The sequence below is a fragment of the Herpailurus yagouaroundi genome, unplaced genomic scaffold (genome assembly GCF_014898765.1).
Source record: "Herpailurus yagouaroundi ecotype Mexico unplaced genomic scaffold, PumYag 196, whole genome shotgun sequence".
Classification (NCBI taxonomy): domain Eukaryota; kingdom Metazoa; phylum Chordata; class Mammalia; order Carnivora; family Felidae; genus Herpailurus; species Herpailurus yagouaroundi.
The window spans coordinates 5,293,231-5,318,660 of NW_024412427.1; the positions used below are offsets into that span (position 1 = coordinate 5,293,231).

The 25,430-nt window shown below is 41.7% G+C and overlaps 1 protein-coding gene and 1 long non-coding RNA gene across 8 annotated transcripts in view; one reads left to right on the top strand and one right to left on the bottom strand.

Moving 5' to 3' along the window:
- Positions 1-25,430, top strand: part of CHD6 (chromodomain helicase DNA binding protein 6) — a 205,829-nt gene that overhangs the window by 101,149 nt on the left and 79,250 nt on the right. For 6 of the 7 annotated variants that reach the window (XM_040447040.1, XM_040447045.1, XM_040447044.1 and 3 more), the window contains 11 exons: positions 3,826-3,888; positions 6,418-6,476; positions 7,101-7,218; positions 12,190-12,276; positions 12,462-12,596; positions 17,326-17,447; positions 18,640-18,883; positions 20,100-20,276; positions 20,873-21,016; positions 24,033-24,288; positions 25,099-25,309. In XM_040447040.1, the coding sequence (XP_040302974.1) occupies positions 3,826-3,888; positions 6,418-6,476; positions 7,101-7,218; positions 12,190-12,276; positions 12,462-12,596; positions 17,326-17,447; positions 18,640-18,883; positions 20,100-20,276; positions 20,873-21,016; positions 24,033-24,288; positions 25,099-25,309 (1,616 nt within the window). Of the gene's footprint in view, positions 1-3,825; positions 3,889-6,417; positions 6,477-7,100; positions 7,219-12,189; positions 12,277-12,461; positions 12,597-17,325; positions 17,448-17,940; positions 18,083-18,639; positions 18,884-20,099; positions 20,277-20,872; positions 21,017-24,032; positions 24,289-25,098; positions 25,310-25,430 lie in introns of those variants that run through there. The other variant, XM_040447046.1, reaches the window with a different exon arrangement.
- LOC121012185 (uncharacterized) lies at positions 17,667-17,919 on the bottom strand. Its single transcript, XR_005781995.1, has 2 exons — positions 17,824-17,919; positions 17,667-17,720 (listed from the first exon to the last, which is right to left on the bottom strand). It is a non-coding gene; the product is annotated as an uncharacterized LOC121012185 (long non-coding RNA).

Genomic DNA, 25,430 nt, shown 5'->3' on the forward strand with positions numbered 1-25,430 from the left:
GGGAGAGAGCCAAAGCATAAGAGACTCTTAAAAACTGAGAACAAACTGAGGGCTGATGGGGGGTGGGAGGGAGGGGAGGGTGGGTGATGGGTATTGAGGAGGGCACCTTTTGGGATGAGCACTGGGTGTTGTATGGAAACCAATTTGACAATAAATTTCATATACTGAAAAAAAAAAAGAAATATGGGTAGTCTGAATTCAGATGTGCTTTAAGTGTGAAGTACACATCGGATTTTAAAGACTTAATGAGTGAATATAAAGTATCTTATTAATAATTTTATATTGGTTATACATTGAAATAATAAATTTTTGCATATATTGCTTTAAATAAAATATTAAAATTCATTTCATCTGTTTATTTTTACTATTTTTATTTTTAGAGAGAGCACGAGTTGGGGAGGCGGGCAGAGGGAGAAAGAGAGAGAGAGAGAGAGAGAGAGAGAGAGAGAGAGAGAGAATCTCAAGCAGGCTCCATATTCAGCATGGAGCCCAATACAGGGCTCAATCCCACAACCCTGGGATCATGACCTGAGCTGAAATCAAGAGTTGGGAGCTCAACTGACTGAGCCCCTATTTTTACTTTTTTAAAAAGGTGGCTGCAAGAAAATTTTAAATTACTTTATGTGGCTTAATGAGTGACCTTTGTGGCAGCCATAGCTGCCACAACAACACTGCCACATTGCTGCCACATGATTCAACAACACACAAGAATGTATAAGAGAAAAGATTGATAAGGCGGATTTTGTAGAACTTCTGTTCATCAAAAGACACATTTATAGAAGCAAAAGGCAAACCATAGATTGGCAGATAATATTTGTTATCTATATAACTGACAGGACACTTATTCAGAAATGTATAATGAACTCTTACAAATTTAAAAAAAGGACAATTTTTAAAATCGGCAAATGACATGAATGGAGCTTCACGGAGAGGTTATCCACACGGTCAGTAAGCATATGAAAAGGTGCTCAGCATCCTCAATTGCTAGGGAGATGTGAATTAAAGATGTGAATTAATTAAATTTAAAGATGTGAATTTAGCCACAAGAATGGCCAAAATTTTAAAGATTGACAATATTAAGTCACCTGGAACTCCCATACGTGGCTGGTGGGTATAAAAATTGTCAGAATCGGGGGCGCCTGGGTGGCGCAGTCGGTTAAGCGTCCGACTTCAACCAGGTCACGATCTCGCGGTCCGTGAGTTCGAGCCCCACGTCGGGCTCTGGGCTGATGGCTCAGAGCCTGGAGCCTGTTTCCCATTCTGTGTCTCCCTCTCTCTCTGCCCCTCCCCCGTTCATGCTCTGTCTCTCTCTATCCCAAAAATAAATAAACGTTGAAAAAAAATTAAAAAAAAAAATTGTCAGAATCGGTTTAGAAAAAATTTTGACAACATTCATTAAAACCAAATATATAATCTACCTCATAACCTTGCAATTCCACTTTTCGGTATATATCCAAGATAAATGAGTGCATTTGTCCACCAAAATATACACAGTGTATATAAATGTTGGAAGCAACCCAAATATTCCTCAACAGCGGATAAATGAATGGTAGTATATTTATACAACTAAATACTATGCAGAAATACAGAAGAATGAACCACATACTATATAGTTCATTTACATGAAGCTTAGTAGTAGGCAAAACTAATGAGTGGTAGTAGAAATCCGAATAGTGGTTACTTCCAGTGGGGGCGCGAGAGCCTCCCAGAACATTGGGAATGTTATGTAACTTGGTCTAGGTGATATTTATACAAGTGGGTATGTGTATGTGTAAGAATTCATTGGTTGTACACTTGAGATCTCTATATACTGTATGTATGCCATACTTCAATAACTTTTAAAGTGTTATGTTAGCATATCTGGTAGTTCCTTGCTGAGGAGGACTATGGCTCATCTATTTCTGTAAGACCAGTGAATAAACCTAAAAGACAGTAAATAATGTGGAAGAAATTTAGGAAGGAAATGAAGTAGGAAATGAGGAAGGAGGTTTGTTCATTCATCTACTTTCTCTTAACCGGCACCTGTTCCTTTGTTGGTTGCAAGGTTGGGGTAGTGATCTTTGGCTTAAGAAAACTACACCAGGCTCTGGCCCTTTGCTGTTGGCCATCCTGACAGTATGGCTAGGTCCCAGTGTATGACGAAGGAAGAGAATTTTTAATTAAGTGACGTAGATTAAGAATATTAACTGTCTGCAGTCTGTAGCCCTGGTGAGTTAGATGCTTTATTTCCTCATGTATTTCCTCTCTCTTCCTCTTCCTTGTATTTAGCATTAACAAATATATACTGGTCACCCACTGGTGCCTGGCCTTTTCAGGTCTTTAGCTATAGCAGTGGATAAAACAAATAAGGATCCCTGCCCTCAGAAGGTTTACATTGTAATGGGAGAAGGCAGGCAACAGCCACCTGCTACCTCTTCTTTTCCTTACTTGTGCTTAAGAATCAGGCAGAACACTTGAGCAGAAAAACAAAAGCTTAGTCTGTATCCCCATCCCTTCTTCCTACTATATGGTAGGCACAATCAACTTGTCTTCTTGTTGAGCAGTGGGAGTAGACTCTTGTCACTTTGGATTAACTTTGGCATGGCACCTAGCACCATGCCATGTGTCTAGGGGAATGTAATAAATATTTGTAACCTTTGGGAGCATCTGTCATCGCCTGCTGATCGCCATACTTCGTTTCTATCAACTGCCCTCCTCCTCTTTCTTTCTTTCTTCCTTTCTTTCTTTCAGTACTTTTCTGGGGAAATTATGATTTTATATACCTTTATATACCATTTTCTGTAATGGTGTGGCTCTGGGACAGGCGAACCCCTGGAATGGGTAGGACCGAAGACAGTAGTAATGCAGCATGAAGTCATCTTTGGGGAAGTTCTGATCAGGAACCCAAGTTATTTTGGGAGCTACAGCTATTGTGATGAGCATTCTTCTCATTCTGTTCTGAATACCCTGTTGTGGACAAATACTAGATCTGAGGAGGTCATATAGTACATACAAAACCTCTGAAATAGGACGGCTCAAATACAGTCCCAGAAAGAACATCAAACATAAGAGTGTTCTGACTCAACACATCCTTTTTAAGTTTGTAATTATTTAATCAAATACTCTGTAGAGAGATTTCATGGAGATCAGGAGCCTAGAAATGTTGATGTGTAGCCGGGGTAGAAAGGAAGAAATTAATTTGTTTTGAGTTAGGATTTATAGGCAAAGGATGATGGGTGAAACAGCCATTTCCAGACACAGAAGGGAAAGACGGTATCGTTTAGTAGAGAATAATTATGCCTTGCATTTGCATAGTGCTTACTGTTCCAAAAATATTTTCACATACCGTTTTATCCTCCTAGTAACCCAGTGAGATAAGTATATTTAACTCCTATTTTAATAGATTTGGAAACGAAGACGTGTTAATTGACTTACCCAAAGTCAGTAGCTGGTAGGTGTTAGAATTAGGACTCTTTGCTTCTAAGGCCCCCAGACTCCTTTCTGTTACACCTTTCTGAAAATTTTATGCAGCAACACGTAGGCAGGTTTGGCAGAAAAGGGAAGTCCTGGGACCAATTTTAGTGATGCTAAAGGCAGATCTGAAATTCAGAGTCTGAAAAGCCGCATAACTTCTCTGCTTATGTGGAAGGGGAGGTGTTAGGTTGTGTCCAGATGTTAGAATGTTTGTGATCTTTTGATCACTCTGTGGACTGATAGGGAGGGAGGCTTCAGCACTCAATGGTGAACTTTCAGACCAAGTAGTACCTGCTATAGCATTTCTTACAGAATTATTTCTTGGATTCTGTGGTGCCAGTAATTTTCTTTCTTCTTAACCTCTGTCTCCAGGAGCCTCCAGAAGATGACGCAAACATCATTGAGAAGATCCTAGCATCTAAGACCGTCCAGGAGGTTAGTGGCTTATGTGTCAGCTTTTATATCACAGGTTCTCCCCTCTGTGAAGAGAGATTTGGCTAGACAACCTGGAATGGTCCTGATTGGCCAGAGTGAGAGCAAAGCAAGAATATTGTCTTGCTAGTCATTCTTTTATTCTTTTATTCTTTATTATTCTTACCCCCATGGAAGATTTTAGGTCCTAAAATTCTTAAATATTTGAGTATAGCCCCAAATAATTTTTTCCCTCCATTGTGATGCTAGCAGAAGGTATTTTTGTCCCTTAGTTTCTGCAGCCCAGGGAAAGTCCTCAGGGGGCCAAGAAGAGAACATGGAAAAAGAGCCATATTGAAAACATTTGGATATTGTTAAAATGTCAATACTACCCAAAGCAATCTACACATTCAATGAAATCCCAATCAAAGTTGCATCAGCATTCTTCTCAAAGCTAGAACAAGCAATCCTAAAATTTGTATGGAACCACAAAAGACCCCAAATAGCCAAAGTAATATTGAAGAAGAAAACCAAAGCAGGAGGCATCACAATCCCAGACTTTAGCCTCTGCTACAAAGCTGTAGTCATCAAGACAGCATGGTATTGGCACAAAAATAGACACATAGACCAATGGAATAAAATAGAGACTCCAAAATTGGACCCACAAAAGTATGGCCAACTAATCTTTGACAAAGCAGGAAAGAATATCCAATGGAAAAATGACAGTCTCTTTAACAAATGGTGCTGGGAGAACTGGACAGCAACATGCAGAAGAGTGAAACTAGGCCACTTTCTTACACCATTCACAAAAATAAACTCAAAATGGATGAAGGACCTGAATGTGAGACAGGAAACCATCAAAACCCTAGAGGAGAAAGCAGGGAAAAAAACCTCTCTGACCTCAGCCGCAGCAATTTCTTACTTGACACATCTCCAAAGGCAAGGGAATTAAAAGCAAAAATGAACTATTGGGACCTCATCAAGATAAAAAGCTTCTGCACTGCAAAGGAAACAATCAACAAAACTAAAAGGCAACCAACGGAATGGGAAAAGATATTTGCAAATGACATATCGGACAAAGGGCTAGTATCCAAAATATAAAGAACTCACCAAACTCCACGCCCAAAAACAATACAGTGAAGAAATGGGCGGAAGACATGAATAGGCATTTCTCTAAAGAAGACATCCAGATGGCCAACAGGTACATGAAAAGATGCTCAACGTCACTCCTCATCAGGGAAATAAAAATCAAAACCACACTCAGATATCACCTCACGCCAGTCAGAGTGGCTAAAATGAACAAATCAGGAGACTATAGATGCTGGAGAGGATGTGGAGAAATGGGAACCCTCTTGCACTGTTGGTGGGAATGCAAACTGGTGCAGCTGCTCTGGAAAACAGGGTGGAGGTTCCTCAAAATATTAAAAATAGATCCACCCTATGACCCAGCAATAGCAGTGCTGGGAATTTACCCAAGGGATACAGGAATGCTGATGCATAGGGGCACTTGTACCCCAATGTTTATAGCAGCACTTTCAACAATAGCCAAATTATGGAAAGAGCCTAAATGTCCATTGACTGATGAATGGATAAGGAAATTGCGGTTTATAAACACAATGGAATACTACGTGGCAATGAGAAAAAATGAAATCTGGCCTTTTGTAGCAACGTGGATGGAACTGGAGAGTGTGATGCTAAGTGAAATAAGTCATACAGAGAAAGACGGATACCATATGTGTTCACTTTTATGTGGATCCTGAGAAAGTTAACAGAAGATCATGGGGGAGGGAAAGGGGGGGAAAATGTTACAGAGAGGGAAGAAGGCAAACCATAAGAGACCCTTAAAAACTGAGAATAAACTGAGGGTTGATGGGGGTGGGAGGGAGGGGAAAGTGGGTGATGGGCATTGAGGAGGGCACCTGTTGGGATGAGCACTGGGTGTTGTATGGAAACCAGTTTGACAATAAATTTCATATTAAAAAAAATAATAAAACCACAGCTACAAAAAAAAAAAAAAGAAAGAAAGAAAGGAAAACATTTGGAGGGTGGGTTCTTTAGATATCTCAGGACCATTGTGGAGATCCAGAGAGTATACCTGGAGTGAAAGATAAGTTGTCACTGGTGAGAACATAGTTTTATCTTCAAATATTTATGAGAGCAAACTTCCTTACTTTGAGAGTGGGCACCGCTGATGTTTCGGGATGGTGGTCAGGGGGTGTGCTGGAGACCTGTGTTTTCAGTTGCACGCCAGGCTTTGGGCCTGACAGCTTTCAGATCCTGGGCCGATTTGGGTTTATCAGCCAAACACTGTCCCAGCCTGGACCTTGGAAGGACAGCAGGAGGATCATTTTCTTTTTTACCTTCTGGCTAGCTGTGCATTCATCCTTTGGGAAAGCTGCTCAGTAGCTGTCAGGAAAAGAAGGGGGAAACTGAAAACATCCTCAGGAAGTCTGTATGAAAATCAAGCAGAGGTGTTGATTTACCTGTTTTCTTGTGCAACGTCAGGGCGATCTGTGGGGGTCTGAGCTGTTAACTGCTTGCTGTTGATTACAGGTTCACCCTGGAGAGCCCCCATTCGACTTGGAGCTATTCTACGTTAAGTATAGAAATTTGTACGTGTTCTTCATATATTACTTGTATTTGGATTTTATATGAATAAAATTTCCTTTCCCTCATCACATCACCTTCTGTATTTTCCAAGAATGGCCCCTGAGGCCTGACCTGTGGATCTTGACTGACTCAACTTCACCTTAAGCAGTAGTACTTACCTTTGGCTATGCAGATAGTCACCGGGGAAGACCTTGCTCCACTCAGTACCAGCTGACTCAGACTCTGGGTGTAGATCCCCAAGGATTGGTGCTTATTAAAAACTCCCCAAGCCATTCTCATCTGCTCCTGGTGGAGAACCACTGTCCTGTAGCTCTCACTGTTTCCCTCTTAGATTTTTGTTTCTTCCTCTGCCTCGTGCCCACTTTCACTAATGTGTGTTAATGACAGCTTGCCCATGCCTACCCTCCCTCTGCTCTCCGGCTGTTTGTGTAGAAGCTGCAGAGGAATTAATTGCTGCATTGTCTTATTTTGTTGTCCGGTTAGTGCAAGGCCCTTCGCAGCCTAATCTCTGGCAGTTTCACCACAAACCGCTACTTCTGGGTTAGTCACCCTGTTTGCTGAAACACTGTAGGGCTCAGTGGTGTGGTCGTTTGCACTTGTCTCACAATTTGTGTGTCTTTGGACAGTTCCTACTTGCATTGTAAATGGGCCACAATGGAAGAGCTGGAAAAGGATCCTCGCATTGCACAGAAGATCAAGCGATTCAGGAATAAACAAGCCCAGATGAAGCACATTTTTACTGAGGTGAAGCAATATTTTCCAACTAATTTGACCACTACTCTTCTTGTAGTATTAAATGCTGAGTTTAAGTTTCTTTAAGTCAAAGTTCTGTGCAGAATTATTGCTCAAGTCATGTCACTAAATGTGCACTGATTGGCAGCAAAACCAATCCAGATTTAAGCTGAAGGAAAAAAATTATCCACCAAGTTATGAGGATTGAGCCTTATAAACTGGCAATTCATAAGAACGTGTATCTTGGTCAGAAAATCTATAAATAGCTAGGGTGAGAGAAATGTGCACACAACTCTTTTCATTCCCTCCTCCCCTCACTTCCCAAAACGGCAAGTTCCAAAGGACTTAAAGTTTGAATGTAAAAAATAAAAACAAAGCTAAAATATGAGAAAGGAAATAAGTAACTTTATATAAGCTTCAGTATTTTTTTTTAAATTTTTTAAATATTTATTTTTGAGAGAGAGAGAGAGAATGTGAATGGGAGAGGGGCAGAGAGAGAGGGAGACATAGAATCTGAAGCAGGCTCCAGGCTCTTGAGCTGTCAGCACAGAGCCTGACGTGGGGCTTGAATTCACAAACTACAAGATCATGACCTGAACCAAAGTTGGAGGCTTAACCGACTGAGCCACCCAGGTGCCTCTAAGCTTGAGTATTTCTAAGTATGGTACCTACAGCGAGAGGAACGATTCATGGATTTTGACATTAAACAAATCTGTAATGTCTATATATTAGAAAATACTTCATACAAATCTTAAAATAAATAGGATATATGTGCATCATGTACATACGCATATTTCCTAACTATATACTTATATATGTGGCATATGTTCTTTTTATCCGGTGAAGGAACCTTCCTGCTTATACGTACATATACACACACACGACAAATAGCTTTAATGATAAGAAATGCTTATCATTAACCATACAAAACTGTGGTCAATTTCACTAGTAGTCAAGGAAATGCTAATTAAAATAGAGATTTTCTGGTTTTTGTTTACCAGATATTTGAAGGTTTTGTTATTTTTTTTAATGTTTATTTATTTGTTTTGTGGGAGAGTATGAGTGGGGGAGGAGCAGAGAGAGGAAGAGAGAGAATCCCAAGTAGGCCCCACACTGTCAGCGCAGAGCCCGATGCAAGGCTTAAACTCACGAAATGTGAGATCATGACCTGAGCTGAAATCGAGAGTCAGACGCTTAGCCGACTGAGCCACCCAGGTCCCCCATGAAGGTTTTAGAAATAAGTATTACCCACCACTGGGGAGGGTGTAGGGAAGAGATACTCTTGTGTCAGTGGATGGGAATATAACCTGGTAAGACCTGTCCCAGCAGTATGGCAACAGACATGAAATATCTCAAACTATTCACATCCTCTGTCCCAGCAATTCCAATACTGTCATGTATTTTAAGGAAGCTAATGAGTCTTTGTGCAGAATCAGCTGTGACATTCAGTCATTTATATTGGTGGAAAATTGTGAACAAACAGAATATGAGATAGCAGACATTTGCTAGATTATGTATATATCCCATAGAGCAGAATATTGTGCAGCTAGGAAGAATGATATTGGAGAACATTGTTAATGACCTAGAAGGCGGCTTTAGCGCTATCAGCTGTTGTTAGTTGAAAATGTCAGGCCCCCTCAGTGTGTGTGGCAGCTCCGGTATGGGGAGTGCAGGGGGAAAAGAGGCACCATAGCAAGGCATGGAAAATGTCGTCAATGTGCATCAAAATGTGCCGTCATTTTCTCCGGTTAATGGGATCACGGTGACTTTTATTTGTTTCTTTTCTGTGTAACATGTACGTTTAAATTTTTGTGCAGATAATTTTGAAAAAAAAGAAGGGATGAAAGTTACTCTTAAAATGTAGGGGCAAGCACTAGGCCTCGAGTGCACTCAGGTGCCCTGAAACCATAGTACATCGCTGCAGTACTTAATCAGCTCCTTCTGCGTGTTGTATTCCTTCTCCACAAGTGACAAAAAATTATTTTAGGGTAATGTCAGTAAGCATTCTTCTCTTCCCAGGGTGCGGTCCTTTGTCCTTAGCTTTAGTGTTTGGCCCCAGCTCTCTCCGGGATTGCTTTAAAGCACGTGAGGGCTGTTTCTCGTGGCATTGTTCTTCTCATAAAGGACTGGGGAAAGAAGACAGCTGGAATTGGAAAACCATCTCAAGGCCCCACTGGATACTGTTCTCCTTCTGTTCTTGGAACATTTTATCTGCACCTCTATTTTAGCAAGTATTTGCTGTATAGTAACTTGTTTACATGTCTCTTTCTTCCATTTTAAGTCCAGTGAGACAGACAGGGACATGTCTTCCTTGTATTTCTGTCCCTGGTACTAGCCACAGGGTCAGTGCTCAGGAAGTATTTGGCTGCCCCCTTGGTAAGGGGGTGAGGTTGCCTTATGCTCTTCCCCTGCTCCAGACTCTTTAGCACATTTTCTTGAAATAAAGTCCACAGTCCTTAATATAGCCTACAAAGCCCCGTGTGTCTGTTTTCTGCTTTATTCTCAAGGGAGAGATTTTGCCTGGGCTGGGAATAGAGAGCCAAAGCTATGTTCAAGTGTATAGAAATAACATACCAGGAGCTCATAACTCCCATAGGGAGGAAAGACTTTTGAGAAGACCAGAGGACATCTTGAGATTAAGGAGGAGGAAAAGTGGGGAGTAGTTCCTATAATATGGTCTTCAGTCTTGACCTGTTCAACGTTTTTATTAATGACTTGGATAAGTGATATTCTAATAAGATCAACAATAACTTAGTTTTGAATCGAGCTTCTTCATATCTATTATTTCTAGCTGCTTTATGTAAAGGAGGCTCAGGCTCGAGAGGCTAAGACTTCCATGCTCCGCAGGGGTAGAGGCCTTCTGGCTAAGCCCAAATTCCTGAAAACCAGACCCAACACTGGGAGAATAGATGACAAAATCAAAGTTCATGTTTACTGGACAGGCTAGGATGAATGAAACAGAATGGCAGTAAATAAATGTAATGTTATACATTTGTATTTTTTAAATCTTTACAACTTCTGGGTGGGGAAAATGACTAGCAGTTCTAGGGAGAAAAGATAATGCCCATTAAATTACAAGTTTCCTGTTGGCCAGGAGTAGGCCGTGCAGCTGCTTAAAAAGCAACGGTAATCTTAGAACATACCAGCAGAACAGTCCTGTTGTGCCTTTTCTTTCATTCTTGAGTGTTCTGTTCCTTTGGGTATCAGGGTCCAGTGGAGGACTTTGGGGACCTGAGTGCAGCTGCAGGAGGACTGTAACACTGGTAAAGGAAGCACAGCTGAGTGTTGTCAGCAGATGTGGAAACTGGACTGCACAGTCCTAGGAGCCTGGGCTCTTGGAGCCAAACTACCAGGGTACAGGTTACACACATACACACACACACACACACACACACACACAGAGCTTGGTGGCCTTGAGCCACTTGCATAAGCTCCTTGAAACCCACTGTCCTTCTCTGTGTAAAGCAGAACCCCTAATAATATCAGCTTCACAGAATACCTGCAAGGACTAAATGACACAGTGTTTACAGAAGTGCTTAACACAGTGCCTGGCCCACGGTCACTGTTCATAAATGTTAGCTCTCTGCATCATTAAGGGAACTAGAAACTTGGGACCCAAACAACAGTTGAGCACCTTGGGTAATTTCACCCAGATAGGGTGGAGATTGTTGAAGAGCCAGCATAGAATGAAAATTAACTTTGTTGCTGCTCCTGTGGATGAAGCAGTGACACCAGCGAGCCCCCATTACAGGAAGGAAACTAGGCTGTAATTTAATAATAATAAAGATAAAGATCATGATGCCACCACCAAGCAGGCAGAGGTGAAGCTGTCTTGGCAATGGGTCAGGTCTTAGAGGGCAGTAAATTCCGAAACAGGGAATAATGGAATCTGAGGAAGGGTTACCAGGGATGTTATAAAAAGTATTCCTGTGTTGAAGATGAAACTAGATAGCCCCTAAAGTGCCTTCCAGCCAAAGGGGCAATAAGAACATTCTAGCAGTCCAGGAGGAGGGCTTCTGGGTAAGAAAGTCCTGGGTAAGTGTTGCAGCTCTGTGGCTTTGGTCATATTACTTATTTAACCTCTCTGAGTCAGTTCCCTCATCTGTAAAGTAATTATTGCATCTAGTCCATAAAGTAGTTTTGAAACATAAAACACTTAGCATTATCCTGGGCACACGTTAAATATTTCCAAGTGATGCTTATTGTTGTTTCGTAAGTACACTTTTTGGGAAGCATAATGTACATGAAGGTAAACAAATCCTGAGGGTGCAGCTCAGTGAATTTCTACCAAATAAACACACCTGGGTAGCCACCACTTAGGTCAGGAAATAGAACATTATCAGTCCCCCAGAAGCTTCCCCTCAGGGGCGCCTGGGTGGCTCAGTTGGTTGGGCATCCAGCTTCGACTCAGGTCATGATCTCATGGTTTGTGAGTTCGAACCCACGTCAGGCTCTGTGCTGACAGCTCGGAGCCTGGAGCCTGCTTCAGATTCTGTGTCTCCTTCTCTCTCTGCCCCTCCCCAACTTGTGCTCTGTCTCTCTATGTCTCTCAAAAAATAAATAAATGTAAAAAAAAAAAAAAAAATTTAAAAGCAAGAACCTTCCCCTCATGCCTCCTTCCAGTGTTTATTATTATTATTGGCTTATTAAAAGAAAAAGAAACTAATTCTGAGTTTCCAAGGGTTATCTTTGTAATGAGAAACAGTAAGAAAAAAGGAATTCTTGTGCTGGTTTTTGCACAGTACTGTAATGACCTTTAGGGAAGTTTACATCTGGCCCTGATGTAATCTGGAAATTCAGTCACAGCAGGGTTTGGGGACAGGGAAGAAATGTCTGCGCTGTGACTTTTATTCACAAGCTACCCCTTCCATTGTGTATTTCCTGATAAGGCCCAGAGTACGGGGTGACTTAAATATAAAACACAGAGTGTTGGTTTTGAGGGAAGGGGGACACTTTCTAACTCTTCTCCTTTGTTTGTACTAGCCTGATGAAGACTTGTTCAACCCAGACTATGTAGAAGTTGATCGTGTCCTGGAGGTAGCCCACACCAAAGATGCAGAAACAGGAGAGGTGGGTGTTTGGCCATTTTGACTCACTTATAGTGTCTTCCCTTCTTACTACATGTTTTGCTTGTTTTGTTAACATGTGGTCTTCGTTTTAATGGCATTCATGTGTTACCGGGTGGGTTTTCCAGTGGTTGGCCAGAGCACGATTGGCTCCTCTAATCCAGTAGCTGCTATCCTGTTTCCCACCAGGAGGTGACGCATTACCTGGTGAAGTGGTGCTCACTGCCTTATGAAGAAAGTACGTGGGAACTAGAGGAAGATGTGGATCCTGCAAAAGTTAAAGAATTTGAGTCTCTTCAAGTTCTCCCTGAAATTAAGCATGTGGTAATGTATCCATGTCGCTGTTTGGCACCTCTTACAACATGTGACTTTATGAACTTGGCAGTCCTGGATGTCTTTTGGGCAGTGCTCAGAAGTGGTCTTCATTGGTGCCTTCCCTTTGGCCACTCTCCATTGAACCTGCAGTTCAGACTTTGCTGGCACTCAGATCAACATTAGATCTAGGCTCTGTTTTGATGTGTGTGACACTGAAAAATGAATATGAGCTTAGGTTTCTTGGTATATGGCTGCTATATGGAGTCAGGAAGATAGAATGTGTAAGAAATGCCTGAAATATTGTTTCCTGTTATCTTTTGCTCCATCAGTGATCTTTTTTCTTTGTTTTTATCCTTTGCCTTTACTCAACTGGAATATTTTAAGGGAAAGAGCTATCTTTTATCTGTAGATCCATGAGTTTCACAGAGAGAACATAGGTTTTCAACATACATTTATTTAATCAGTTTATCTTTCTGATTCTGAAGAACTCCCACCAAGATGCATAAATGTCCCAGGGTATCTGGCAAGTAGTTATATATAAAGTATCAATAATTAAAAGGAGGTAGAATTAGGATAGAGCCTGATTAAGATATAACTCACTTAGGAAGAGAATCAAAGTTATTGAACATGGCTGTAGACTAGAATATGAAGTTTCTGTTTAAAAAAAGAATGACCGGGGCGCCTGGGTGGCGCAGTCGGTTAAGCGTCCGACTTCGGCCAGGTCATGATCTCGCGATCCGTGAGTTCGAGCCCCGCGTCAGGCTCTGGGCTGATGGCTCGGAGCCTGGAGCCTGTTTCCAATTCTGTGTCTCCCTCTCTCTCTGCCCCTTCCCCGTTCATGCTCTGTCTCTCTCTGTCCCAAAAATAAATAAAAAAGGTTGAGAAAAAAAAAAAAAAAGAATGACCATTTTGGGGCACCTGGGTGGCTCGGTCACTTCAGCATCTGACTCTTGATCTCGGATGAGGTTGTCGATCTCACGGTTCAGGGGTTTGAGCTCCCTATGGGGCAGTGTGCTCACAATGCAGAGCCTGCTTGGGATTCTGTCTCTTCCTCACTCTCTGCCCCTCCCCTGCTCATGTTCTCTCTCTCTCTCTCTCTCTCTCTCTCTCTCTCTCTCTCTCTCTCTCTCTCTTTGTCTCTCAAAATAAATAAACCTTCTTTTAAAAATCACCATTTTTACATGAAAAACCCTTATCCACCTCCTTATTAGTATTATTTGTTGTTTTTATGTTGCTGGAAAGTTAGGACTCAGAAGACAAGACCTCAACATTGAACTTAGATCTCTATCAGAGTCCACTCAAAAGCAGTGTTTGTTTTAGTTTTTTAGCATATGAAGTGTATGGAGGAGTCTTGAGGTGTAGAACTGTGATTAGAAATCTACATAGTTTTTAATGGTGTTTTGTTGCATGACTAGTTAATAACTTTCTCTTTCAGCCCTCTCTTATGCCTGTTGCCCTTTGTTAATTCAGTCCATCAACAACCTATTAAACATCTCCTGTTGGTTGACTCTTGAGTGACATAGAGTAAGAAGGAAGCTGCATGCTGAGCCCTCAGGAGTGCACAGGTTAATGGAAAAGGCATGTGTATGGACACACGTGGCCCCAGACTAATTGGGACACGTGGCCCAGCGCAGGGACAAACTAGTGTAGGGGTGGAGAGTAGAGAGCATTCCCATTCTGCAGCTAATTGTAAGCTATTATCTTGAAGTAATCAGCATTCTTACACTCTCATCTCGAATCCCACTTATTTCCTCTGACTGACTACACAGATTGGTAAGAACATGAATTCTCAAGTGTCTTCAGGCAATTTCACTTCTCCTTTACTTAGCTGTTGCCATGCCACTATTATCTCTCATGAACCATGCTAGTATTTCACGCTTGTCTTTTTGTTTCTAATTTATTTGTTCTCTCGTTTAAAATGCACATTTTAGAAATTTTACTCCAAAAGTTCTAAATTGGAATGGCAGCTAGCAATATAACTAAAGCTGTCTTTTTATGTATTAAGGAAAAGACTGGCTCCAAATGGTAGTTTACCTGAATAATTTTTTTTTAAGTTTTTATTTAAGTAATCTCTACACCCAGCATGGAGCTCGAACTCACAACCCAGAGAGCAAGAGTCACATGCTCTTCTGACTGAGCCAGCCAGGCACCCCCAATAGTTTTGTTTTTTGTTTTTTGTTTTTTTTTAATTTACTTATTTTGAGAGAGAGCACTTGAGCACACATGAGCGGGGGAGGGGCAGAGAGAGAGAGGGAGGGAGAGAGCATCCGAAGCAAGTTCTGCACTGTCAGTGCATAACCTGACACGGGGCTCAAACCCACAAACCATGAGGTCATGATCTGAGCCAAAATCATGAGTTGGTTGCCTAACCGACTGAGCCACCTAGAACCCTCCCCGCCCCGAATAAATTTTTAAAGGGATCTTACTCTGGGTTTTGAAGCTGAGACATGACCCTGCCAGTCTTGATGAATATAGGACATTTTGCATCTGAAAGCTTTTTGGTAAAAATTGGTTATGTATAGGTAAAATATGGAATTTTTAGAAAGCAAGAAGTGACATTGGTGATGATTGTGCCAAGAAAGAGTTTTTTAATAGGCAGAACCCACTTTGGGGGGGCTCTGAGAATCAATTCTCCTCTTTCAAATTTAACTAAGTAGTCACTGAAGGTGGTGGAGCCCTTGGGTAAGTTCTTTCCTGTAGTCTGTACCACTTAGGAATATACCAGAAACTCCTAGCTGATTTCAGGCCTTAGGCTCAGATAACTGAAATTTCTGGCCAGTAGGTGATGTTAAACTAAGACCTTTAGCACTGAGAAAGAGGGAAACCCAGAGGAGTGACTGGATGACAGAGTGATGCCTCTACTTTTGGAGTTGTACCAAGGCAGCAAAGTAGAAATCTGCAGTGAAATTCCATCCTCCAGCACTTAACAATACTGAGAGTGAGCCACTAAGTCTCTGGAGGAACATTCCAGAAGGCCTCTCCACAGTATCTAGTGAAGTAGAGGAGCATGCCCGATTAAAGAGGTACATGGACTTTGGGGATCTAGCCTGACTGGTTCCTGTAGGTTGAGAAGAATATATTTTCTTTAACGGAACAGAGTAAGAGGGTTTATATAGGAATATCTTTGCTTAAAAGCTTTTTCTTTAAAATCATTATTTTTTACATAATAAATTATTTTCTCCCTTATTTTAAAAGCACCTATACTTATGCTCTTATAATAATATTCAACAGAGCCCTATTTTAAAGGGCTTACCCTAACTGTAGCTGTAGTAATTTTGTAGGTAAGCTGTAATGTGTATTTTTCTGAAAGATCATGGACAGATTATACTTAACTCCAAATGTCAATGATATAATTGGGGATATTTTGTTAATTTCACATGCAAATGGTTTAGTTTTGGGTAATAACATATTTCAGGTGTAAATTATATTGTAGAACTCCAAAGTAGAATTACCAAAAACTAAAACTGTTTAGAAAAGTTATAGTCTCAAAATTCTCATTTATAACTACAGGTAGAGCTAGGGATTTTTAATTTATAAGACTATAAACTGTAACTTGGGGGCTCAATTTGCCTATAAGCAAAATAGCCAAGTTGCTTTCCAAATAATATAAAGCCTAATTAAATAAGATTTTTGGATGGGAAGCCTCTACACCTGAAGGTTTAAATTTTCCTCTGATTATAATTGGAATTCCAATGGCATTTTAAGAGAACTTGACAAGTTGATTCTAAAGTTATACAGAATAGTAAATAAGATAGAATAGCCAGGACACTTTTGAAAAATAATTCCCTAATCAGATAAAAGGCTATAGTAATTTAAAAATTTGCTTTTATTGCAGCACTAGACAGTCCCGTGGAACAGAATGAAAAATCTGGGTAGAGCTCCATGGATACATTAAAACTTAGCATGTGATAAATATGGCATTTCATATCAGTAGAGAAAAGATCAATTGTATTTAGAAATCAGTGTTTTCTATGGGAAAATAAGACGGCTATTATGTTTATGAGGAGTTTAAGGAATTTGCAGTTTTGATTTTACAGGCTTTTTGCCTCATACTGACTCTCGGAACTAATCAACAAAATATTTGACCCACTGTACTTTCCTGAGTGATGCCACATGCACAAAGAAATAACAGAAAGAAATTATCTATAGAAACCAAAAACCTAATATTGGCTTGAGGGGAGATGGAGGTATTAAGTGGGAGTGGCATCTAAGAGTTTGGGTCAAACTATGTAACACCAAGATTTTAGGTGGGTGTGTTTGTCTTCTTCATTAATTGCTTGCACATTTTATAGAGGTTTTCTTTTTTTAAAAAATTGTTAAATATTTATTTATTTTTGAGAGAGAGAGAGACACACCCAGAGGGTGAGTAGGGGAGGGGCAGAGAGAGGGAGACACAGAATCAGAAGCAAGCTCCAGGCTCTGAACTGGCAGCACAGAGCCTGACATGGGGCTCGAACCCACCAGCCATGAGATCGTGACCTGAGCCGAAGTCGGACGCTTAACCGATTGAGCCACCTAGGTGCCCTGAGGTTTTCTTAGTTTAATCTGGTGAAATCAAGAAAACACAGGGTCTCGCCTGTACATTAGTCAGAAAATAGTAGCTGCAGTTTCATGCCAGCTTTAGGGCAGTGTTTTGAGATTTGCCACCTTCCCCATTATTATCCTATGTCCCTATTCATGTTATGTTCCTCAGACGTTATTCTCAACGTATTTTGTGTTCTCTGCCTTCCTCCACTAGGAGCGGCCTGCTTCGGACTCCTGGCAGAAACTGGAGAAGTCTCGAGAGTATAAGAACAGTAACCAGCTCCGGGAGTACCAGCTGGAGGGGATGAACTGGCTTCTTTTTAACTGGTATAACAGGTGAGGAACCAGAACCAGGGCTGTCCTCATGGATGATTTTCCTCCCAAGTGTGTACCTGGAGCTAGACTGTCACCTTAGCCTGCTCAGAGCAGCAGTAGCAAGGTGGTGAGAGTGTGCAACCTAGCCATCGGTTTAGGGTGCTAATCTTTGCACAGGATGCGTGCCAAGACTATACATCAGGTGCCTCTCCAACCAGAAAGAATGGTCTGTAGACATCATTGACTTTGTGCTGCTTTTTACTTGTCCATTCTAGCCACAAGGTTAGACTCAACCTAGATGAAACAAAATCCGAAAGGTTGTTATCTTTAAGTCTTTAGCAAAAATTGGCTCTAAAAGGCAGTAGATCTGGATTTTAGTCCCAACTCTGCTACTTACTCATGAGCCCTGGATGTTCTAAACTTGGGCTGTAATTCTCAATTTTGGACTCTTTGTGCTTTAGGTCTTGTCAGAATCTAGGCGAAACAGATGAAATTTGAGATTTTTGTAACATTCTAGAGTATACACCTAGTATGGATTCTAAAGACAGAATGCTGCAGTGGAGAATACACAAGATGGGACCCTGGTGACCTGTGTTCTAGCACAGTCTGCACCACTTACAGAGCCTCTCGGAGTGCGGCTCACGTGGCCTTTCCAGGTATTGGGTTCCCCATCTGTACAGTGAGGGGCGAGACTGACAGGGGCCACACCCTTCGAATGTCACAGCTCTGTGCAGTCTGTGATTCTGGGTCACCAGAAGAGACCAACATTCTTACTCTGACAAGGAATTTATTGTGTGGGTTAAAAGTTAACCCTTGATGACAAAAATAGTAGACCATGAAATTCACGTAACTTAATCTTTTTATTTTTGCCTTGGCTTCCATGACGTTTGTCAGGTACAGAAATTGGCTTAGGTTTGAGGCATATTTTTCTCCTTGTGGCTCACTATTATTTTAATTTTTGGTATTTTCAGTTTATATGGACCTCTTTCCTGTATTTTCTCCCAAGTTGCCATAATTCCTTTTTGGAAATAGTCAGGGTGTGAATCATAAGAATAAAAACTTGCTTCAGTTGCATCTCTGGAAAATGCTGATAAGGCCCTTCACTGATGACCTTATAGGTCAGGGTGTGCTTCTCAAGTATCATTTTAGTTCTGCCCAACCTCTGCCGCTTTCCTATATCGATGATGAATTATCTGTATTTCTTACTCTACAGAAAAAATTGTATTTTGGCTGATGAGATGGGGCTGGGGAAAACCATCCAGTCCATCACATTCCTCTCAGAGATATTCCTCCGAGGAATCCACGGCCCTTTTCTCATCATCGCCCCACTCTCCACCATCACGAACTGGGAGCGAGAGTTCCGGACATGGACAGAGATGAATGCCATTGTGTACCATGGCAGCCAGATCAGCAGACAGATGATCCAGCAGTATGAGATGGTGTACAGAGATGCACAGGTGAGCCTTACATGGGTCTTAGAGACCCGGTGACAGCCTGATGTCATTCAGAACAGCCTTCCCGTCACTTGTCTTCAGGAGTTTTAATGCTCTGCACCTTAGGTTGCTGTTGACTGACTTTGTACAGTCTTATGTTTATTGAGGTCGACTTTTGTTTCTCCTTGGTAGTTTACTTTGATAAAACACAGAATTTGTAAGGCATGCTTGACACTCTCTGGCATATGCCAGAGGCTCTTCTTGGGATACTGAAAGCTTGGCTTCTTGGTTGGCTTATGAAGTTTCTTTTATGTGCAGAAGATTTTATCTGAATTGTTACATGCTCAGTGAAAAAAGTGGGGGGAAGAATTAGTGTACAGAGGGTGGGTTCCTAGCCAGGGAGTTTGGAGAGGTGGTTAACACATTTGACAGGGAAGGATAAAGAGAAGATAGGATTCACATTGTTAAAAGCACAATAGATTGTGGTGTTTGTTTGGTTTTTGTTATTTATAATCACTTTACTGAGTATGCTTGTAAGCCTGTCTGGCCACTGGTTTTTCTAATCAAGCAAGGTGAAAATATAAATGAATCCAGCCAGAGGGAAGCCAGTGCTCTCCCCCAGGGACTTCATAAAGCAGCAAAAGGAGACACTTGGAAGAAATTTATGATGTGTTCTAACACAGTGCAGCTCTGCTCTTTCAGTGTGATAGCAACACTAAGATAGAGAAAAGACGTGTGTCTTGTCTGGTAGCTCTTGTCCCAGGTGAATCAGGAACATTAGTTTGAACTTGTGCTAGAACCCCAGTTACAAGGTGAAATGAACCATATCTGAAAAGGAGCGAAAAAGGTCTCCTTTGGGTCTTCAAGCTCTGTGTGGTTGAGACCAGCTCATGGCTGGGAATGTGCAAATCAATACCTGTCTGCTTTCCTTGTTATGGCAGTTAATAAACAAAAAGCTTCCTTGCTGTATCTTCCATATTTGCGCATATGTCTCAGCATCGTGAGGGCCCATGTCTCTTACTTCTGTGTCATCGGTGTAATGAGGTCTCTCTTTTGTCTAAAGGGCTGGTTCATCCTCGTATTCTCTCTTTCCTCACACGAGGAAGTGCAGTGCCTACCAGCTTCTGTCACCTAGGCCCGGGCATTTTACCGCACTGCCTCCTCTGCTCCCGCCGGGAACGCATTAGTGGAATTCTGTAGTCATGGCATAAAGCTTCGCCTTCCGTTGTGTCACCCTCAGGGAAACCCCCTTTCAGGAGTCTTCAAGTTCCACGTTGTCATCACAACGTTTGAGATGATCCTGGCAGACTGCCCAGAGCTGAAAAAGATTCACTGGAGCTGTGTGATAATTGACGAAGCCCACAGACTGAAGAACAGGAACTGCAAACTTCTGGAGGGTCTAAAGCTCATGGCCCTGGTGAGAGCTAGCAAGCTCTTTACATCCACACAGGTTCTGTGTATTCACTATGGAGGAGGCATTCTGTAGCCATTCTGCATGTAGCTTACTTGTGCATAGTCTGCTTACTCTAAATTCTCTTTTTGCCCTCTATATGTGTGATAGTGTAGGAATCAAAAGGTTTTTTGTTATGAACTAGGTCAACTATTTGACCTTTGCCACAAATAGATTCCCAAAGGGAGCCGGGGGAATCTGAAATACCATGAAATTGGTGACCTGGAAATGTAAGGTGTTTTGGCTTATTTCCAGGTACCAAAGATGATGGTCTTGGCACAGTGCCCAGTATGTAGAGGGTAGGCACTCAATAAGAATGAATGAACAAATGAATGAGTGTTGCTTTCATTAACATGACATTGCTGCTGGAATCAGTGATGGGAAAGGAAGGTTGATCTATTTATTGACCATACCCTCATGAAACGGCGGCATCCTCTCTTTGCGTAAAAGCCAAACAGAATTGCCCCAAAGTGAGCACAGAATTCCCTGGCTTCATTTTCCCACCAAAGCATATCATGTTGGTGGCTCACACACTGCTCATGGTGGACTGTTAATTTGTGCAGGAACACAAAGTACTGCTCACTGGGACACCGTTACAGAACTCTGTGGAGGAGCTCTTCAGTTTGCTGAATTTTCTGGAGCCATCACAGTTTCCTTCAGAGACTGCTTTCTTGGAGGAATTTGGAGATCTGAAAACTGAGGAACAGGTAAATAGGGGCCTCAAGGACTGAGAAGATGGTGTGGTGATTACCTTCACCGTCAGGGAAAGGACAAGTCATTGTCACCATGGGGACAGGCACTCACAAGTTCTCACATCCCTCCTAAAATGAGCATTACCTCCTTGATTTAATGTTTGTTCACATTGAGGAGGTTAAACTGATTATTAGGAGTTCTTATTACTCCAGAGGATAAATGAGTCCACATCCAAAATATCCTGTGTTAGCACATCAGGCCTCTTGCCTTTGCTGATCTCATGTGTAAGTTCTTTGATTCTGTTCAGCCCTGGACTCAGGAGCGTGGTGCTTTCTTCTGCTTTCCTCATCCTTCCTGCTTCCTCCTATATAATCAGCAGCATGTTCCCAGGCTTATGTTCTCGAGTCCAACAAAATACACAGGTAGTGAGGAAAAGAAGGCAGTCATATACTAGAGTAGTTGCTAAGTTCAGTTTTGTCCAAATCAACCAGATTTCCTCAGTTTTCAAAGATCTGGTCCTGAGACCAGCTTATTGGACTCAAAGCTAAGTCAAAACTACCAAAGTTAAGAAATACCTATCTATGATGCGTAAAAATCTTGACTGAGGTTCCAGAAATAAGCCAGACAAATTGAAATGCCATAAGAGGAGCAAGTAATAGAATTGGGGATTTTCTAAGAGAGAAGGTCACCTCTGTTTGGGAATAAAGAAAGCCTTCATGGAGAGAGTACAATTTGGAAATGGACTTTGAAAGGTGGGTATATTTTTAGTCGTGGAGAGAGAAAAGATGGTGACTACTTTGCACAGAAAAAAAAAAAAAAAACCCACCCAGCATAATCAACCATGGAATTTATTCCATCGTAGGGAATCATCTGGTTGAGCTGGAAACAGGGTTGATGAATTGTGGAGTATGAAGCCAGAGGGGTTGAGGGTTATATTGTGGGACGATCTTAAAAGACAGCTTGAAGAATTTGGTAGGTATTAGAGAAGCAATGCAAGGCTTTGATTGCAGGGATGACATAATTAGTTCTGCTAAATTAACCTCGCAGTGGTGTGAGAATGCATTGGGACAGAGAATTTGGGGACTGACAAGGTTTGGAAATTTCACTAACAGGTGTCAGGAGCACACTCTCAGGTTCCGGTCTGTTTGTTTCTACTTCTGTGGCAAGTCAGACTTTGAGAGCAGTGAATAATCAAACTTAATTCCACTTCTCTGCATTTGCAGTATCTATTGATCTTTCAAAAGCCAGCTCCCAACCCTCTCTCCATTTTTGGACCATTGGCAATGTGTCCTCTTCTCCCGTTGCACTTATTTTGTGGTATGCATTTTTTTCTTCTTCCTAGACAATGACCTCCTTGAGGACAAGGCCCACCTCTTCTCCAAAGTTGTGTTTGTTGTATTGACCAGCACAGTGTCTGGCATGTAGTATACTCTAAATGATTCAAGGTATGAACCAAGTCAAGGGCAAAGCTGAACCCAGCATGTGGCAGATTGACATTTGTCCATATCTTTAATAATTGTCTAGGTGTGTCTTTCCTGTTTGGGTTCTTATACAGTAATTCCTAATTCATTTGGGGGATAGATTCCTAAGTACCATGGTTGGTAAAATCAAGATCTCAAGAATGGGTTATATGGAAGATTGGGGTTATTTAGGAGAAAACCACAAAAAGTGGCCACAGATGTCTAAATTTTAAATCACAGGAAATAAAAGGTCCACAAAGCATCTGTTTCCAAAGTGAAACATATTCATCAGTGTTTAAAATCTATACCGGTAACTCTTCTAAATCACTGTCTATAAATTACTTTATACTTCTTTCAGGAAGCGTTGACACTGCACCCGACTTATTTATGCAGTAAATAAGTACCCCCTTTTAAGGCATTTTTGAACAGCCTTTATGACTTGCAACAATCTTTTGCACTTGCCCTTTCTTATTTTATTTTCCCAGCAGGATTAATCTTATTGGTGTCACGTTTTAGCTCAGGGTGAAGTCAGGTGCCTTGATTCTGCATCCCTTGTCTGTCATTGTCTTCTTGGGAGACGGAACAAGTGGCCTTGCCAGTGCAGTCAGGTTAGCGGACATCTGCTGTCCAGATTTGGGCTGCTAGGGAAACAGACAAATCATAGCAAAGACCACTGTCAGCTCAAAGTACCCCTGATGTGACAGCTTGTGTGATGGCATGGGAGACATCATCTTACAACATTAACTGTAAATGCTGCTACACCAAACGTGTTCGCTGCCATTACTTAGAAGTTGTAGGAGGAGTCTGCTTCCAGATGGCCTCTACTTCTTTTTTTTATTTTTTAACCTGAGATATGATGGACATATAACTTCAGTTTCAGGTGTGCATGACCATGAGTCAATACATGTATACATTACGAAATGTTCACCATAATAAATCTAGTTAGCCTCTGTCACCATACATAGCTACAGTTTTTTTCTCTGGTGATGAGAATTTTTAAGATCTCCTCTCTTAGCAACTTCCAAATGTACAATATTAGTAACTGTAGTCACCATGATCTAAATCACATTCCCCAGGACTTAACTTATTTTATGACTGAAAGTTTTAACCCCCTACACACATTTTGCCCATGCCCAGATTGCCTCTACTTTTTACTTTGTTCTCTTAGCATCTAAGTCTCCCTTTTGTAATGTGTCGCCTGTACCTCCTAACATAGCTAAAGTTGTCCTCAGGTAATTGCCGCACATGAATGCATGGTAGAGCGAGAGGGGTTTGGTTTCTCCATCCAGAGAATAGGTACTGTCTTTCATGTCTTTCTCCCTTTATCTCTTGCGAGGTTGTCACCTAGGTTCTCTGTAATTACTTGGGAATTACAATCAGATCCCTTTCTTCCTTTAGATCCTATTATAAACTCCCCATGTTCAGGGTATCAGTGTGATCTTTCATATAGTCTACCACCGCAGTGCTATGAATAGATGCGCAGGAGAGTGTAGTGAAGGTTGGAATAGCCCGGTAATCAGTCATTAAAATCAGAGTGGGGCAGGTGAACAGGTCTCATTTCCCTGGACAGGTGAAGAAACTGCAGTCTATCCTAAAACCAATGATGCTTCGGCGGCTGAAAGATGATGTGGAAAAGAACCTTGCTCCTAAACAGGAGACGATCATTGAAGTAGAGCTCACCAATATCCAGAAAAAGTACTACCGTGCCATCCTGGAGAAGAACTTTTCCTTCCTGACCAAGGGGGCAAATCAACACAATATGCCCAATCTCATCAACACCATGATGGAGCTGAGAAAGTGCTGTAACCATCCGTACCTGATCAATGGTGAGTCAGGGAAACAGGGAGCAACTGAGGCCTGGTGTGGTGTGCCAAAAGCTGATAATAACCAACAGTCTTAGGTATTGAGTTCCATTAGATGCTAGGATGTATGTTTGCTCACCTTTTTATGAAGCATGAAACTGAGGCTCAAAGAGGTTGGTAGATCTGGGTAAGCCATCTAGCAGTGAGTGCACGGAGCTAAGTTCTGAACCTGCCTCTACCAACTCTCTGCCCTCAGAAGATGGATAGCACTCAGCAGCCTGCTGCCCTTTATTTACCTGCAGTCTGGCCCACACTGTGCACTTTGGGACAGGAAACTATCACTTAGCTGAATAAATGATCGCCATGCAATGAGACTAAAACTCTCCGTAGATGAATTAACAGTTAACTATGTTAAGTAGAGAACATGTTGGAAGTTTTTTTTTACATAAAACTTTCTGATAAAATTTTAAATAAAAGGTGGCTTGGATTTGCCTGTAGCTAGTTTTTGTGATGTCGAGAGGTATGTCTTTTTGTCAGCTCTCTGTGGAGATTCTTTGCCTGCATGGGTCAGCTTGGTATCTCAAGTTCTTTCTCTACTTGGTGAGATCTCCCAGGAAAGCAAAGCACCTGTGTTCTCTGCAAAATGGCCCTGCTGCCACTGCAGCCCCTCTGCTGCGGGCACAGACCAGGTATGCACCACAGCACTGCCTCACCAACTGGCCTGCTGGTCCAGGACCTAGGAATTCACTTCATTTTTCTAGGACCCGTAAAGCAGAGAGAAGCTTTTATCCTCATAGTTTGTTCAAGGAATAGTTTTGTCCCATTCCTTTTCAGGGGCAGAGGAGAAAATTCTGGAAGATTTCCGAAAAACCCACAGCCCCGATGCCCCTGACTTTCAGCTGCAGGCCATGATTCAAGCAGCAGGGAAGTTGGTGCTGATTGATAAACTGCTCCCTAAGCTGATTGCAGGTGGTCACAAAGTCCTCATCTTCTCCCAGATGGTGCGCTGCCTCGATATCCTCGAAGATTATCTCATCCAGAGAAGGTGAGAACCTATGTCAGAGCTGTTCATCAGAAGCTGCAGGCGGTTCCCTGTTTTGATACCTTTTTGATTCATGCAGAAATTATGCTGTAACAACAACAAAGCATTCAAACACGGAGAAAAG